General features: G+C 44.2%; 1 protein-coding gene across 1 annotated transcript; it reads right to left on the bottom strand.

The window, feature by feature from the left end:
* Positions 1-289: 289 nt before the first annotated feature.
* STYXL2 (serine/threonine/tyrosine interacting like 2) lies at positions 290-15,901 on the bottom strand. The gene is made up of 6 exons (XM_058829873.1): positions 15,740-15,901; positions 14,904-15,044; positions 12,358-12,452; positions 11,275-11,506; positions 10,325-10,542; positions 290-8,376 (listed from the first exon to the last, which is right to left on the bottom strand). The coding sequence occupies exons 2-6, from the start codon at positions 15,023-15,025 to the stop codon at positions 5,552-5,554; spliced, it is 3,492 nt and encodes a 1,163-aa protein (XP_058685856.1). The 5' UTR covers positions 15,026-15,044; positions 15,740-15,901; the 3' UTR covers positions 290-5,551.
* Positions 15,902-16,451: the final 550 nt, after the last annotated feature.

The raw sequence follows: 16,451 nt of genomic DNA, 5'->3' as shown, positions 1-16,451 counted from the left end.
ATATGTTGAAATGTATCAAAGAACAGAAGGCAGCCTAAGCCAAAAAAAAAAACCCAGCAAACCAGAAAACAACAAAACCAACCACAATGACAGGGTGTTCATTCAAGTAGATTATGCTGGTATTGGCAATACACCACCTAAATACATGCACTTTGAACCTTTCTCAATTTATTACATGAAGTACAGGGTGACAAATATTATTGGCATTTAAATTATTACTTCTGGGCAAATAAGTTAGAACCTTGCTGAAATGACTGGGGCAATTCACACACCATTTAGACCTATGCTCTCACCTCTCTAGAGAACAGTTTATTTGTTACACATTCTTCCCATTCTGGAAGTTTTCTTCACAATTAGAACAGCCAGAGATTTGACCCACTTTCATTTTTCTACATGACAAGTGAAATTCCAGAGAATAGGTAGGTAGCTCTCAAAGAGATTTTGCTGGATTACGTGAGTATGCTGCGTCTGTTTCCAAGCCCTAGACTATATTAATCACATGCTTTCAGTACCTTTGTTGCATTGTCTATAAATTTAGGCAGGTCATGGATATTGTGTTTTCACATTATAATGTCTGTATTGAATGTATTCCAGCTACACCCTTTAAGGAAAGGCAGGCAATGCAACATAACCTCCCCAAATAAAACTTTTTGTCTCATAATTCACCTAGTCTCCACCACAGCTAATGCGTAAGCATTTCTCAAGGAGCTGTAAAGGAAGGAAATGGTGCTAAACTCCTTTTAAAATTATCCAGTCTAAGCTAGTGCTGCATGCAGTAAATCACATTGTCCTGAAATTCCTAGATGGGGGAAATGGGCCATGGCCCCACAGCTATCAGTATTACAATGCAAAACTCAGCTCTTACAGTAGGAAAAACATGTATTTCTGGTACATTTCCATTTCCTTCAAACTTGTACCACATTGAATTCCCAATCCAGCACCAATGTCATTTTATCCATCAGTGTCCCACTAATGTCTCTCACTCTTTCCATTTCTCCCAGTCCCCTTCAGATTTCTCACAGACCTGTAACTTCTTCAAATCTCCTTTCTTCCCACAGATGTTGCCTCCTAACCTTTTCCCAGACTTTGATACATCTAAACATATTAATATTTTGCATTACCTTCTTTGGCTTACATTAGTATCTTCCTGTCTCTGACCACTGTAGGTCCCTTTCTTAATTTCCCTATTGTCTTCAGATCTCTTTTGAACATGTATCTCTCTGACTTTCATCACTTTCTTATTTCTTACTTCAAGCAGACCAACATCAAATGGGTTTCTCTCTCATCTATCCCTCCTTAACTTCTTTGCTTCCCACATCTTATGTGCTTCTACCTCATTCAAAGGACATTAAGGAAACAGAGTAGTAGAAATGGGAGGACAACTGTGGAAAAATCCAGGACTTAATGCAACAGACAGGCTGAGAATTAAGATGGCAGATGAAATTCAAGGCTCATAAAGGCAAAACATTACAAATAAGAAAACTTAAAATATAAAATTATGATCTCAGAGCTGACCACTGCCACTCAACAAGATTTGCTGTATATAATAAATAGTTCTAAGAAAACATCACTCTGGTGCTCAGCAACATCCAAAAAAATATGCAGACTGTTAGAAGTCAATAGGGAAGGAACAGAAAAGAGGGGAAAAAAGGTCAGTATGATAAACCCCTGCCACATCTGCACCCTGGATACTGTGTGAGGATTTGGTCCCTCATCTCAAACATGAAAAAGCAGAGCTAGAAAGGGTTCAGAGAAGAATGGCCAGGATAATGAAGAGCCCCTAGATGAGGAATAAGTAACTCAGGCGGAAAACCAGAACTAAAGATGGGACAGAATGACAGAAGCGGGGGTAAAATCTCATGGGACATGTAGATACTAAACAGACATTCTTCATTGGCATTGAAGGCTAGTGGGCAGAAGGTTCAGAACAGGCAGAAAGAAGATGGCTTAGCATTTTGTGTACAGTAACTTGTGGGACTTCTTGCTACAAGAGATCACAGAGGCGAGCGGATATGAGGCTATAGTGGTTATAACTCAAAAATTACTAGGCACTTCCACAGAAGGAAAATCTATTAAGGGCTATTAAATACAAAAATATCAGACCTGGCTTAGGAAGTCCTTGAGTTGCAAATGATTAGAAGCTGGAAGATCATGCTGGGGAAATAACACTTTTATCACTGTATATATTCTTCCCTAGGTATTCGCTGCTGTTCTCTATCAGAGACAGGATATTGAGCCAGATGGACCTTTGGTCTGACCCCATACAGCCTTTCTTATGTTCTTGTGTTTATATTCTTAACTGACCGTATGGATGCTCCTTGCACTTTCACCTTCCACTATACAATGCCAAAAACCCCCTCCTGCATACAGCAGCAAACTGAGAGGGAGAAAAAATAACAGTCCCAGCACATCTTTGCTGAAAAATCCTTCTTAGATAAATTTGGGTACTTATTTACTCTTTTAATCTACTGTCAGACTGGTGTCATTGCTGAAAAAACATTCACTCTGCAGCTCTGGTCACCTGAAACAATCTGTGCAGACCTCTCCCCTTTCAGCAATTCCTTATCTCCTTCTAAATTCTCATCTTAAAACCTGACTTTCTAGCCTGCCTTCAACCCCTCCATTTCTGTCTCTCCTGGTTATTGGTCTTATGACTGAATGCTTTAATATTTTCACCATGCAAGGTCTTTATGTCACTGTTTCATGTAATTTATACCTGTGAGCTGGAGCCTTTCCCATCTTGCTTTCAAGCACTGGCCATATACTGCATGGAGTCCAAAATGATCCCCACCCCCTTATTGCTTTGGGGGTTTGGCTTTATTAACAAGGATATAAGCAACAAGAAAATAAAGTTCAGCTATTTCTAAGGCTTCTCCCTCATGGCTGCTCAGCCAGCATCTTAGATGGCCTTTCCACAGCAAACCATTTTTATCTCTCTTTTACACAAGTGAACTAATAAGCCACCTACCTCAATGAGTCAGCAGAACCCACTTAACCCTTTCTCACAAGGGTCAAAACTCGCTATCAGGATGGTCTGGCTCAGACTTGTTACAGAACCATATTCTGCCCCTCGGTCTTGAATAATTTATTTGTGCAGCAGACCTAGATTAGTGTTTAAATCAAAATGCTGCCCAAACAAAGGCTGTGCTGTACAGTGCAAAATGAAACCAATTACTACATCATCTACTGCTCGTCTTTTACAGCGCGAGATGCCCCCTACAGTACTGCAGAGGACAGGCTTGTCTGCTGGGAACATCCAGGCACGGAGAAGGAGAGGGATTTTTCAGAGGGAATCAGCCTTTTATAAAAAAGTAAATTCAGTGCCAGAAGGTATTGCACACTTCCACTTTGATCCATCAAAACTTAAGACCTTTTCTAGGATGAAATTAAAGCAAGCTCCAAATATGTCTATGCAGAGCTGTTTTCTGCGGAGCAACCTTACCAGGGATGAAGGAAAGAGGAAAATGCCTATCCTAACACACACTGCAGAAATTCGATATAAATTCTCAGAATGTGGCTCAAAGCCTGGAATTTCTCTACTTTAAAAAATAACAACTCACAGAAATATGCAGAAACTAGGGATGCATTGTATTATATATTATTTTATAATATAAAAGCATTATAAACCTTAGAGCATCTCTGCATGCCTGAAACATTAACACGAACATGTTCCTTATGTATTTCAGAAACGTAATCTGAGTTTACTAAAAAACCCAAAACCCCAAAACAACCCACACAAGTAATTTTTCTACCTTTGTTACTGGTTAATCACCTGATTGTGAGACTCCATTCACCTGACAATAAGTAGCTATCATTTACCCCAGTCCTGGCTGTCAGAAAGAATCATCTTTATCTTCAGAGAAGCAGGGATAATGTCTGATCAGTGAGTTATAGTTGAGAGAAATGATTCTAAGTTTAGGAAAATTGCCAGCTGCATTTTGTTATCAGTAACCATTATTTAGATAGCATTGCTGATGTGTGTAGCACCATACAGACAGGGACAAAGAGCAGGCCCTTGCCCTGTGGAGCTTGCTGACTGTATTACACAATTAAAATAGGGAAAGGTACTAGCATAATGGTAATGGTGAGCTCTAAGCATCACAGTGGGAGGGAGAAGAGATTACAAGAAAAAGACAAACTTCCTGTGGGAGAGCGCTACTGCATCATCCCTCCATTGTCATTTTAGATTCAGCTCTGCCAGAGGGCTTTGTTGGTTCAAAATACAGTCTGTACAGAAGAGGGAACTGATAATTCCAGAGTCAAAGTCGGTAAAAACCGGCCTATGTGCTTATAAGAGAGAGGTGGAGGATGTTGATGGGTGAGGGTTGGGTGCTGTGGTGTGGAAAGACACACAAGTGATGCTGTGGCAAGGTGGTGGGTTGTGTCACACAAGCTCACAAGGCTCTGCAAGGCATGAAAGGACCCGAGACTCTTAACATGGAGTTACCATGGAGGCTGGGCTTCTTCCTCTGTAGCTCAGGATACAAAGAACACTTTAACTGTAAGGTGCCATTTGAACCTACCACTGCTTCCTAAAAACAAGCTTCCAGGTGCCACCTTCACAGACACGCAATTTCTCCTTAGGTGCATGATGCTTTACACTCATGGTCTAATCAAGCAATTTTATTATGAGGTCATTTTGTGCATTACTCTTTTCTTTCAAGGTGATCATGTTGAAAATTAATCTGACTATAACACAAAAGCACCAACTTAGCTGAGCTGCATACATAAACCAAAGTGAAGTCAATACTCAGAAACCCAGCCTGCACTAACACTAATCCTAGCTATCTCTTTAACTACATCAATAAATTTTTTTTGGATGGCTGTTAATATTACTGCATTTTTCCTTTGTTGACCTGAAGTTATTAGCAGGAACCAACCATACTGGAGCAGAGATGACTCCACCTAATAGAAAACAATGAATACATTCATTACTGCATTGAACTTGTAAACAGGAGGCATCTTCTTTTTTCTAGTATTCCACTCCTGCTGCTTAGTAAAGTAAAACAGAACATATATTCCCCTGAACTGTCTTATTTCTCTAGACATTTGTAAGGCTGGTGCAGAAAACGGAGCCTACCTGGTAATATCTTCTCAGTCATATAAAGTAAAACTGATTAAGAGAAAAGCATTCTTTAAGTTCCTGGAAAAGGCTTTTGGCTTCTTCCATTTATGATCAAAAAGATCCTAGAAAAAACATGTCCAGTCTTTAACGACACTAGGAAATTGAAATAACCAAAGTGGGATGTGATTGGTCTTTTGACTTGAGGTGTCACCGTTACCCGCTTTTGCTGCTGAAACATTGTCTGGCTCCTAATGGCTTCTAACATTGTGTTTCTACCTACATTGATCATTTAATACCAGCATCTTCTTTCTGACAAGCCACAAACACTTGCAGAACTTGACCTCTTCCCTTCATCGCTTTTGATTAAGAAGAGAACTATCTGCAGGAAATGCCCTACAAACCACAAAGGATTATCAAAAATATAATGATGAGTGAGTGATTCAGGGACTCTGTGGCTCTGCTTGTGTTCCTGTAGTCTGATCTTGGTCACTCTTCCCTTCTCCGCTGGAGCTTTGCTGTAGTTTCTTCTAGTCGGCTTCTCCAAGCAGCAATAATGGCATCATCATCCATTTCTTCCTCTTCTTTACGCATGCTTCGCCTGTACTGAGAGACCTGCCTAGATGCAAACCTTTCTTCACTTTGCTCCACTTTTGCCTCCTTCTTTCCATCCTCTTCAGACTTTGAAAAGCTCTGGGTGAACTTTCTCTTTGCTCCACATTCTGACACATCTGACCTGGCCTCCTCTTCACATGCTTCCACATGATGAGCTCTAACTCGGCTCTGTGTAGATGGTTCTGGGGCTTCAGAGTCAAAGGGTGGTTCAGGTGACCGGCTGAAAACATGCAGCTCTGGGCTGTTTCCTCTGGAACTTGTCTCACTGACCCTGGACCTTGTGAACTTGTACATCTTTTTGTCCTCTTTTGCAGAAGCAGAGGAAAATCTTGACATGGTTCTCAGTGAATCTCCCGTTGACTCGTAGGAAGAACAGCTATCTAGCTCTTTTCTTTGGGATCTGCAGAATCTGTAACTGGATGTCTCAGAATCTATCTGTCTAACTTTGGATGATCTGCTATATTTCTCTCTAGCTTTCTCAGTCTGATCATAATATGACGGTGGTTCTCTTTCTGCTCTCAGGCCATTGAGCCACTTGGTAATATCAGTATCTATCTCTGACTTCGGTGCACCTGAGGTTGCAGGTTGACTGGACAGATCTGCATCAGTTCTGTCAAAGTCTGCTTGCAAGGGACGCCTGCAGCTGTTTGTTGTACTCTCTCTGTCATCTTCTGTTTCATTTTCCTCTGCTTTGGTCACCTTTTTTTTAAATAAAGTGCTGCGTTTATTGTCGCTGATCACCTTTTCAATTTGATAGTCTGACATTTTTTCTCTCATTTCCATTTGCATCTCCTTCTCCTTCCTCCTGAGTTTCTTTAGGTCAACATCATCAGCAAAGAGGCTGTACAGTGGCTTGCTTGTCTGGGTTGTCTTCATGTTTGAAGTAGTCCCTTCTGTCCTTGCACTCACAGAGGTGTTGCAAGACAGCACAGACTGAGACTCAGCCCTGCGCAGGTCCTGCTGGTGGAGCTGAGAGGCAGCGAGGGATGAGCCACTCTGAGCACTGAGAAGAGAAACCTTGTCATCATCTGCACGCCTGCCAAGGTCTCCTGACAGGGAGGCCATGGCGGACGATGGACGGGACAGCATCAGGATCTCATTTTGCTTTTGGGCAATGGTTTCACTGACTACGTTAGCGATCCAGTTTTGAATGCTTGCCATGGATATTGTGTCACCTGGGCCAACTGGGAGATTGGGAAGGGGTATATTTGGCATCTGCGGCTGCATTGCTCCCGTAGAACTCCTGGCCTGTGACAAAGATGAATGATTTGTCTGCATGCTCAGGGCAGAAGCTGCATCGTCAGCACCGCTTGCAGAAGGCGCTGAAGACCAGAAAGCTGACAGGGGAATACTCCCACTCATTGTACTCTCTGTCTCCCAGCTGCACATGGACTGGCTTTCTTCTAAAATTTTCTTTGAACGTTCAAGGAGCTCTACACGCCTCTGCTTCTTTTTAGCTGAAGCAGAATCCTCAGTTTTGGCAAATTCCACAAATTCCTCCTTGCTGCTTTCACTGCCCACCTTCTTCTGCCGCTTCATTTTCCAAGCCTGGTAAGCAGTCAGATCAATATCTGACAAACTCTTCCCTTCTGTTTCCTCCTGACCTGCCTGGCTGCCATCTTCTGCTGGAGATGGTGCAGACGATGGTTCTAAATCCTTCTTGTGAAAGCCAAACTGGATCCTCTTGACCTTCCACCTTTCTAGAGGAGTCAACTTGTCCTTGTTCTTTTGGCAGAAATTGTAGAAGGAGCTACAGGAGGAGTCTGAAAACACACTCTCTTCATCCACATCCCTCTCCTTTCTTCCTGTGTCTGGGGATTGTCTCTCTCCACAAGTTTTATTCCTAGAATGATACCTCTGAGCAGCTTCTTTCTCAATCTCCAGAAGTCTCTCATTCCACATGTCCCAAGTGCTCTCAGAAGACATAGAGCCTGTGCGGCTCCTCCTCATCCTGCTAAAGCTACTGGCTTCCAGTTGTTTTTTTAAGGTTCGGATCTCAAAACTGCTCACACTCTCAACATCACTGAACTTGCCTGATGGGTAAGGTCTTCCTTCCATGCTGCATTCACCATCCTCCTCCCTGGCTGCACCTGCCATCTGGTATTTCTCATTCCTGCGCTGCCAGTCATGGATCCTCTGTTCCACATCCTCATCAGATTGTTCCTCTTCCTGATCCAGATGCTTTGAAGATGTTCCTTGATGGTGAACTCGTGCTTCCTTTGCAGATAGGCCTTGTTTCCTCCTCCATTCCTCATACAATTGTTCCTCTTCCTCCTCAGTGATCAGGGTGGAATGTTTGGAAACCCAGCTAGTTTTTTCCACTGATGAAGAGCTCATAAAACTACCCAGAATGCTGCTGGTGTCCTCTTCTTCTACTGTGATGGAGTGGGCTTTGGCTCCCTTGATGCTCCCTGAGTCCCCAGCTCCAGACAGCCGTGAAGAAGTGCCTGGGTAGGCAAGAGGACTTTGGCGCGGAGTGACGTCCTCATCTCCAGAACGCTCCAGCTCTCGCTCCTCCAACAGCTGCTCATTGAGCTCCCGCAGCTGCTTCAGGAAGCCGTCATTGGGGTAGATGGCACGTTTCTTCCTCAGGGTCATCAGAGCCTCCAGAACGGTCATGTGGTGGTAGATCATCAGGTAGGCAGCCACCAGCACAGCTGAGCGGCTGATCCCCATCTCACTGCTGACAAGGATTCTGCCTACAGACGGTGAATAAGAAAGGAATCAGCTATTTCCAGCAACAGACAGGATGTTCTGGTATGTAGCACAAAAGCATTCTCTGAATAGTGTTAAAAACTACACAGATTATATGTTTCAGTGACTGAAACCAATATTAAATATTTGCTAGCTTTACCTTAATAAAAATCTGGATATATACGAATAAAAAACACATTAGTTTCAAAAACTGTGGGCAGGCACATTTCCAAACAATCTAAACAGTATTTGTATTTTTGCCTACACACTTCACTTGCTCAAATAGTCAAAAAGCTTATAAGAGGTATTAGAAAGGCAAGTGAGACATTCTTGACTTGCTGGATGACATAGGGCCAGACATTTAAGCTTTCCATGCTTTTTTCTCAATATGTAAAAAGTGAGATATTAGCATTAGCCTTCAGGAAGGTATTGGGAGGATAAGCAGGTAAGTTACTTTTCTCTAAGGGACATTACAGGACTTAAACAACAATTTTATATTAATTTAATTGTATTTTTGCCAGACTCTCAATCAGTTTTGCAAGGTACCCCCAAACAATTACACTGAACACTTGCTGGAGGCCAAAGTCCTATTATATCTTACAAGAGCAGAACCAAGCAACTATCAGAAAAGAGCTAATTTTGACTTGGAAAAACTGATCCAGCTGCTTCAAACTACTGGGACCCACTGTCCTGCACCAGTAACTGTATGAGCAAGAATCAAAACTGAGGATCTGCTTTATTTTATAGCATTTACTATCTCTTGCAGAAAACCTAGCTTTGGCACAGACAAATTGTTTGGGATTTAAGTTACTTGTGTGGCAAATTATAGCTAAAGAAAAGCTTGTAAATAGGAAGAGAGTGTAAATGGTAGCTTGCAAACAACTGAAATTACTGTTTCTAAATGTATGATAAACTCCAGTTTAATCAATCTGTTTGCACTGAAACTTAATGAAGCCAATTTAAGCACCACCTTTCTGACTGCCGCTATGTTACCACAAGAGGTTTAACTAATGAACCTCTTCCTACAATCCTGAAATCTCTTTTACACCTTTCTTAGCTTAAAAAGTCTTGGTTGCCTTCCAAGTGTTTTACTAGCCAGCAAAGCCAATCTAACATCTCACCAAGAGGGGGAGATCTCCCTCCTTTCATTTCTTCCAAGGCTCCTCTGCCTTGGTGCATCCTCCTAGTGTTGTTGAGCTATTAAAACTGGCTCAATGTTCCTTGTATATGAACAAAACTTCACGCTTTTCTTACTGTCACTCCTTCTAGGAGGTAATCTGTTGCTTCTTTACAGAAATTAGATTAATTGACAATTTATATGAAGAATATCAGTGATAGCACAGATCCTGGTGTTTCTTTCAATACTGAACTGAAATTCAATACTGAATTTCTAACTGTCCACTGAATTTGCAACAAAATGGTCAGTGTGCACAGAATAACAGTTGCCATGGAATTGAAGTCCAGGAAATCTGACAGCAGCTTGGATGTAGACACCCAGAGGTTCAACTCAGCCATTTGGATTGTTCTAGTAAATCAGCCTGGTTTTTTGCATCATGGTGAAACTGAAATGTGCAGGGTACAGGAATATATCTATATCTCTCTATATATAGTATTATAGGGTATCAATATTTTTAAAAAATTTATTAGTGCAGGGATTCTACTCTTTGCTATAGTCAGGTTCTTTCAAAGCAGCTGCAGGAGCTGACTTGCAGCCACTTTGAACCTGAAACCATGGGGCCATGAGCTGCCTCCCCTTACCAGTTTGCTCCCTCCTGTTTCCAGTGAGACCGGGCAGAAACGGGCAGGAGGTGTTCACTGTAGCTGCATGCAGAGGGCAAAGGCCCTGCCTTCTACCCCATTACAAATGTGGCATATCAGCTGTTTATCAGAGTAAGGTTTCTCCCTGTTAATTCCCAAGAACAACCTGGAACCACTTCAATCTTCTCCTCTTACCTCTGTAAGTCAGCAGGGCTTCATCAAGGAACTCTGCAGCTGGGCGGAAGTGTTTGGAGATATCCATATCTGGAAAATCATCCACTTCAATGCCCATGTACTGGATATTGAGACCATTGTAGAAGCTTGGTCCTGTGTAGACACCTGTTCCATGAGCTGCATTCAGGACATGGGTGATGCCCAGTCTTTTCAAACGGCTTTTGTTCACTGCAACACTTCTGCAGAAAAGGAAAAAAACATATTAGATATCAGTGCTCCTATTTTAGGTTGGAAAAAAGCTGTATGCTACAAGGTCTACATAACTCCCAGTCCGTGTTCATTCAGCATGAGGCACCACTCAGACCTTAATGTCCTTTGAGAGTTCTACAGGTATTTCTTTCCAATACTCACTGGGAAAAGAAAATAAGTCTGCATTCATCTGCAGAGCCATGTGCTCTGTTTCCACTCCAGCTTGATTTGAAACTCATACTCTGCCATCCTAGGTTCAGGCCATGTACTTACTTATCAATTTTTATCACTGCATAATTGATGCTTCACTCTATATGTCCTTCTAATTCTGTCTGGTCACTTACACAGGTATCTCAGACAGCTGAACAGGAGACCTAATCATGTTTACTTGACATTTGCTTTGGCATTACCTTTTAAACTCCCCTTTCCATAACAAAGATTTTAGTTCTAATTTTAGGGCCAAATTCCAATCAGAATGGTGGAATTTGGGCTTATTTATCTTTTCCTCTCTTAAAGTGTTGAGGCATCTAAGCTGATTCTATTCCAGAAGTATTTACTTTCCAGTGCATAGAGATTTCTGTGAGCACAGTCTGAAAAACACTTTAGGGCTCTCTAGGGATGGAAGGTATTAGATGCATGTAATACATGTTATGCCTTCAATGGTTCCATTTGACCCTTTACTGGGAATCTTGTGCAGCTTGATGACAAAAGCCGACACTCACTTTTCTGCTATGAAGACATTAGGCCAGACTTCATCCACAGCGTCCCTGGGGGTCTCCAGCCTGTCCTTCACAAGTGCCCTCTGCAAGTCCATCACACACGGTGTGTTAAACAAGCTGGTGTCATCAATCTTTTCCTTAACTCGGTTGTACAGGTCTTCCACCATCAGCTGCTGCGCAGACTCCAACATCCTGGGACACACCGAGTCTACCCTGATGTCCTTTGTCTTCAGCTCTGGAATAAACTGACATTGTAATTAAAAGTACACAAAAACAGTGCAAATGTATGAGCTATCATTACTTGTGCCTGGGACAAGCCTTGTGGCTTTTTCCCTAGAAACATCACCCTGTTCTGTCTGCAATGTGCAGGGCAGGTACCTGCTCACCTAGGAAGTGCCTCAGGGTAATTAGCAATGAGAAGAGCACATTGCACTGTCCTCTTGGTCCCACTCTGGCCCAAGGCCTGGGAGTTAAGGGCACCCTTACTCCAGGCCCAGAAGAACGCAGCTGCTGCCTACGCCTTCCTGAAGGGGGGAAGTGGAGAGGAAGCTGCTGAGCTCTTCTCCCTGGTATCCAGTGATCAGACATGTGGGAATGCTTCAAAGCTGAGCTGGAGAGATTCAGACTGGATATTGAGAAGCACTTTTTCTCTGATAGGGTGGTCAAACACTGGAACAGGCTTCCTAGGGAGGTGGTTAATGCCCCATCCCTGACAGTGTTTAAGAGGTGTTGGATAGTGCCTTAATAATATGATTTAACTTTTGGTCAGCTCTGATAGTTGGACTTAGATGATCATGTATGTCCTTTAAACTGATTCTGTTATGTTCTATTCCATTCTACTCTAATTTAGTTTGTTGTAGCAAGCAGCCAGCACTCAAACTTTTACCCCTGCAGTACACAATTCTGCCACAGATTCATTGGACAACTTCAAAGGAAGTCACCAAACCTTTCTATAAGTTGTTATTTCTTTCTCTGCTTCAGATGGAGTTTTCACACAAGGGCTTTTTTATCATTTAGGATCTGTAGATAAGAAAAGCAAAACAACTGCAACTTGCATGCAACTTGTAACTTACATAGTTCTCTTACCTTCACTGATGATTTGTTTGGCAGCCACAGCAGATGACAGATGGATTGGCTCCATGAAGATGCTCTCTGTATCAGTGTCTGATATCACTGAACACCTGCCAACCAACCACACTGCCCGTTAGGCAAATGCCCTCCACTGGGGTCCCATCCCCAGGACTTTAGCCCTCTTCACCCATTCCAGAGGGGAACAGCAGGGAACTGGAGCAGGGAGGATTCTGTGATTGTAGAAGGGAAGTCACAGCTCTTCTCCCACATCTCATTCCCACCCCAATCTCTAGCATGGCACTAGAGGCTTCAAAGATGCCTTGGCATCCAGTGTTTGCAGGATGTAGACAGGTCCCATGAGGAGAAGCTGCAGTGGGCTGGGAGTGCAATCAAATTGCCTGGTGGAGGAGGTTATGGGTAGTTTATGGACAGAGAAGATCAGTGTCTGGTTTGGGACCAGGAGGGGGATGGATCACAAGAAATAGTCTCACAATTAACTCTCACTCAGACAGACATAAACATGGTCCTAACTAGAATTTATTAAATAATTCAAAACAGATTGCACTAGAAAACTGTTGGGTTTCTTTCTGCCAGTTAATTGCCAGCAAGCATTCTTTGAGTTACCACAAGCTGCTGTGCAAGCATTAAGAGTGAAGCCTGTGAATCTCTCCCTCAGTATTTTGTACCTTGGGCACTTCAGAGCATGAACCTGTGGTCAGTCTCTCCATTCACTCAGTGTTGTGTAAATGTGGGTCAGAAACCACTATGACACTATGACACCTTTGAAGTGAGTTATTTGACATAGTGTAATAAGTTTTTGTTAAGCAAAAAAGGCCACAACCTTAAAAACAAGTGTATTTCCCTCTGGGTCCACCTATACAGTCCAAGAAAATTCAGTCTCTTAGACCATCTCTACAAAATATTTTAGAGCATTTTCCTTGACCTACACCTTATACACTTCCTTCCAAATAGATGGTACAAATCACTAGGACAAGTTTGCTGCCATCACAGAAGCTCTCTGGCAGTGCAAGGCTTGCAGACTTGCAATACACTGTTTGTTTTTGTTTAATTCAAGCAGGAGAGGGAGGGTGATTAATATGCAGTCAGGGTGCAGCAGTGTCTGGAGAGCTGAACTGCTTTCAGGCTCCAGAATCAAAACAGAGGGCACAGCTATCGGAAACCACTTAACAGGCTCATCCAGGTCATTTAGTTGAGTTCCAGCACTTGTCAACCGTGACTGAAAGTAATCCTTTTCTAGTTCTTCAAAGGAGTTTACGAGATGAGCAAGGGGAGTCTCACTCTCATTTACAGGAGCTGACACAAATTTGCAGCTATGCCCTGCCTTCGATTCCTTTTGCTGTAAAGGTTGCCTCCAAGCTCAGTAAAAAGGTAACAACAGTTGGTAATAATCTGCCACCACAGCCTCAACATGTTTTACTTGTAGCTGCCCTGAGCATCTGTGAAACACAGAACTGCCCAAACCTGGGTATTTCAAGGACCCTCTTCTGGCTGGGAAGGATCTTGCCATTTTCATCACTGTGTTTTGCCACTGACAGCAAGAAAAAAATGGAGGAAAGGAAGGGAGGGGAAGGGGAAGGGGAAGGGGAAGGGGAAGGGGAAGGGGAAGGGGAAGGGGAAGGGGAAGGGGAAGGGGAAGGGACAGATGTTTCTGTTCATTTTGAGTGACTGATGAGCAGTAGAAGAGACATCAATACATAATTTTACAATACATAATTTTACAATACATAATTTTATTTTATGTGAGCTCAGTGATCATCCTAAACAATTTTGAAATACACGTGGTTAAATGAAATAAGTACTCAGTTTTTCTGCAGTGTCCCACAGCTACCAGGAAACATTTCGTAACCTCCTACTTTTTGAGGGACACTGGGGAAGGTTCTCTTCAAACTCTATCCCTACTCCTTGCCTTCAGCTCAAGCATCTCAAAGGGTACAGAAAGCCCTGCAGAGCATTTTGCTTTAGGAAAAGAGAGCAAAGGGGTGTATTTTTCCTTGTATTAGGAGAAAACACATCTAATCATGCTTGTTTTGCTTGAGGTAACTCAATTTCTGCTTGTGCTGTGGCAGCCTCATGTTCAGTGCCTGAAGCCTGTAGCTAAAGTTGGTTCTGAATCAAACCCAAATCCCAAGACCCTTGGTTTTTCTGAGGCTGGCAAAGCCTAATATCAACATTCAATAAAGCCACAAGTCCTTACAATGGACATAAAGATGAAGCCAAATTTGCAAAGAGTTGAAATTGGATCAGAAGTTTCAGCAAAGGGGTATGAGAAGGTGATACAGGGAAGAGGGACAACAGCAGCCCATAGTAATCCTTCCTGCAGTTTATCCCTGCTGTGCACTCTCCCAGCAGGGAGGATTAATTAGTGCAGGAGTCCTGTCTGTGCAGGCTCTGTCAGAGCTGGCACACTGACCCCACCTCAGGGAGAGCAGGGAATCCCCGGGCTCAGCTTGGCCCAAGTGTGGAGCAGAGGAAGGGAAAGCAGGGAAGGGCAGCACCTCCCACGTGCTGCCAGGAGGCCGTGGCAGTGCCTGTGGACTCACCGGCTGGGTGAGGGGCTGCGCAGGTAATGGGCCTGCACGGCCTTCACGTCCGCGCCCTCCTTCTCCTCCTCCTCCTCCTCGGGCACCGCCGGCTCGCTGTCCGCATCTCTGCCGCTGGCCATGGCGGCTGCTGGGGGTCCGCTGCAAGGAGCAGGGCAGGAGGGAGAGGCATTGCACAGGGCTGCACCGGAGGCCATTCCCTGGCTCTGGGGCACAAGTGGCAGGGGCTACAGCAGAAGGGCCTCCCACACTTTGCTCCTGTGGGGAGCCCTTCCCACAAGGGCTGCTCTGGCTCCTCCAGCAGGGCACCTGCCATTCCCTGGGCCTCATGCAGCTCCTGGCTGCTGCCCAGCGAGCGCCAATGCTCTTTTGCCTGTGAGTAAGGGTGCTGGAAGGAAGGGGTGGCAGGGCAGAAACTCTATACTCCCCTGACCGTGCATGGTGGCTGAAAGGAGCCATACACAGCCAGAGCCAGGCTGGAAGGAGGCTCAGGGGCAAGAAACATGAGACCTCATGTCCCCAAAATGAAATGTTCCTAAAGCTTAAGGCCAAAGGAGCTTGAAGGCTTGGGACTTTGTCCTTGTAATCCTTTGTGTGGAGGTTGCTGTTCTCACCCTGGGTGTGGGAAAGTGAGGGCACCGTAGCTCAGCTAGGAACATGGAAACACAGCAGCCAACACCTCTGGCCCAGGCAGAGGGACTCTTGCCTCAGTGCCACAAGAGCCAGCAGCAGCTCCCAAGGGCCCGGCAGCCGGGCTCAGGCCGGAGGATCGCGGCCGCATGGTCACTCACGGGGCAGTGAGCAGGGAGAAGGGTGAGCAAGGAAAGGGAACTTACCCCCTGTGCCCGATGGCTCCACTGGGGGTCCCTGCTGGAGGCACGGCAAAGGAGTCCACTGAAGACAGCAAGGAACAGTACTGGGGGGAAAGAAATCAGCTGCCCCCCTCTCACTCTCTCTACAGCTTCTTCATCGAGGGGCAGGACAACTGTTGGCACTAAACCTTTATCAGCTTTCTAAATATAGCTGTCCTGACACTGGCTGCTGGATTGCACGGGGAAGGAATTCAGTGCCTCACAGACAGCAGCTGGTCAAGCACTTAACTCCTTCCCTGCTGTGGGCTGGATCCTCATTTCTCAGTTGCAGGAAAGAGTCCAGAGCCAGTGAGGCTGGACCTCTGCCTGCAGAGAGCTTCCAAGCAAGGGAGATCCCACCAGGCACAAACTGAAATTGCAGGTATGTTCCCTGATATCCTTGGGAAATGCAGTGCAGGATGAACCACTCCAACCTAATGGAAAGTAGGCTACCTGTCACCTACCTGGACTTCTATATTGACTTTGGCATGGTCCTACACAACATTCTTACCTCTAATTTGGAGAGAGATGGATTTGATTGATGGACTATTTGATGGATAAAGAGGTGGGTGGATGGGATCCAATTAAAGTCAATGGTTCAGCATCCAAATGGGGATTGTCAACAAGTAGTGTCCCTCAGGATCCTGTACTGGGACCAGTACTGCTCAGTATCTTTAATAATGACACAGTGAGACTG

This window comes from Poecile atricapillus, chromosome 1, assembly GCF_030490865.1.
Source record: "Poecile atricapillus isolate bPoeAtr1 chromosome 1, bPoeAtr1.hap1, whole genome shotgun sequence".
NCBI lineage: Eukaryota > Metazoa > Chordata > Aves > Passeriformes > Paridae > Poecile > Poecile atricapillus.
This window is presented reverse-complemented; position numbering and strand designations above follow the sequence as displayed.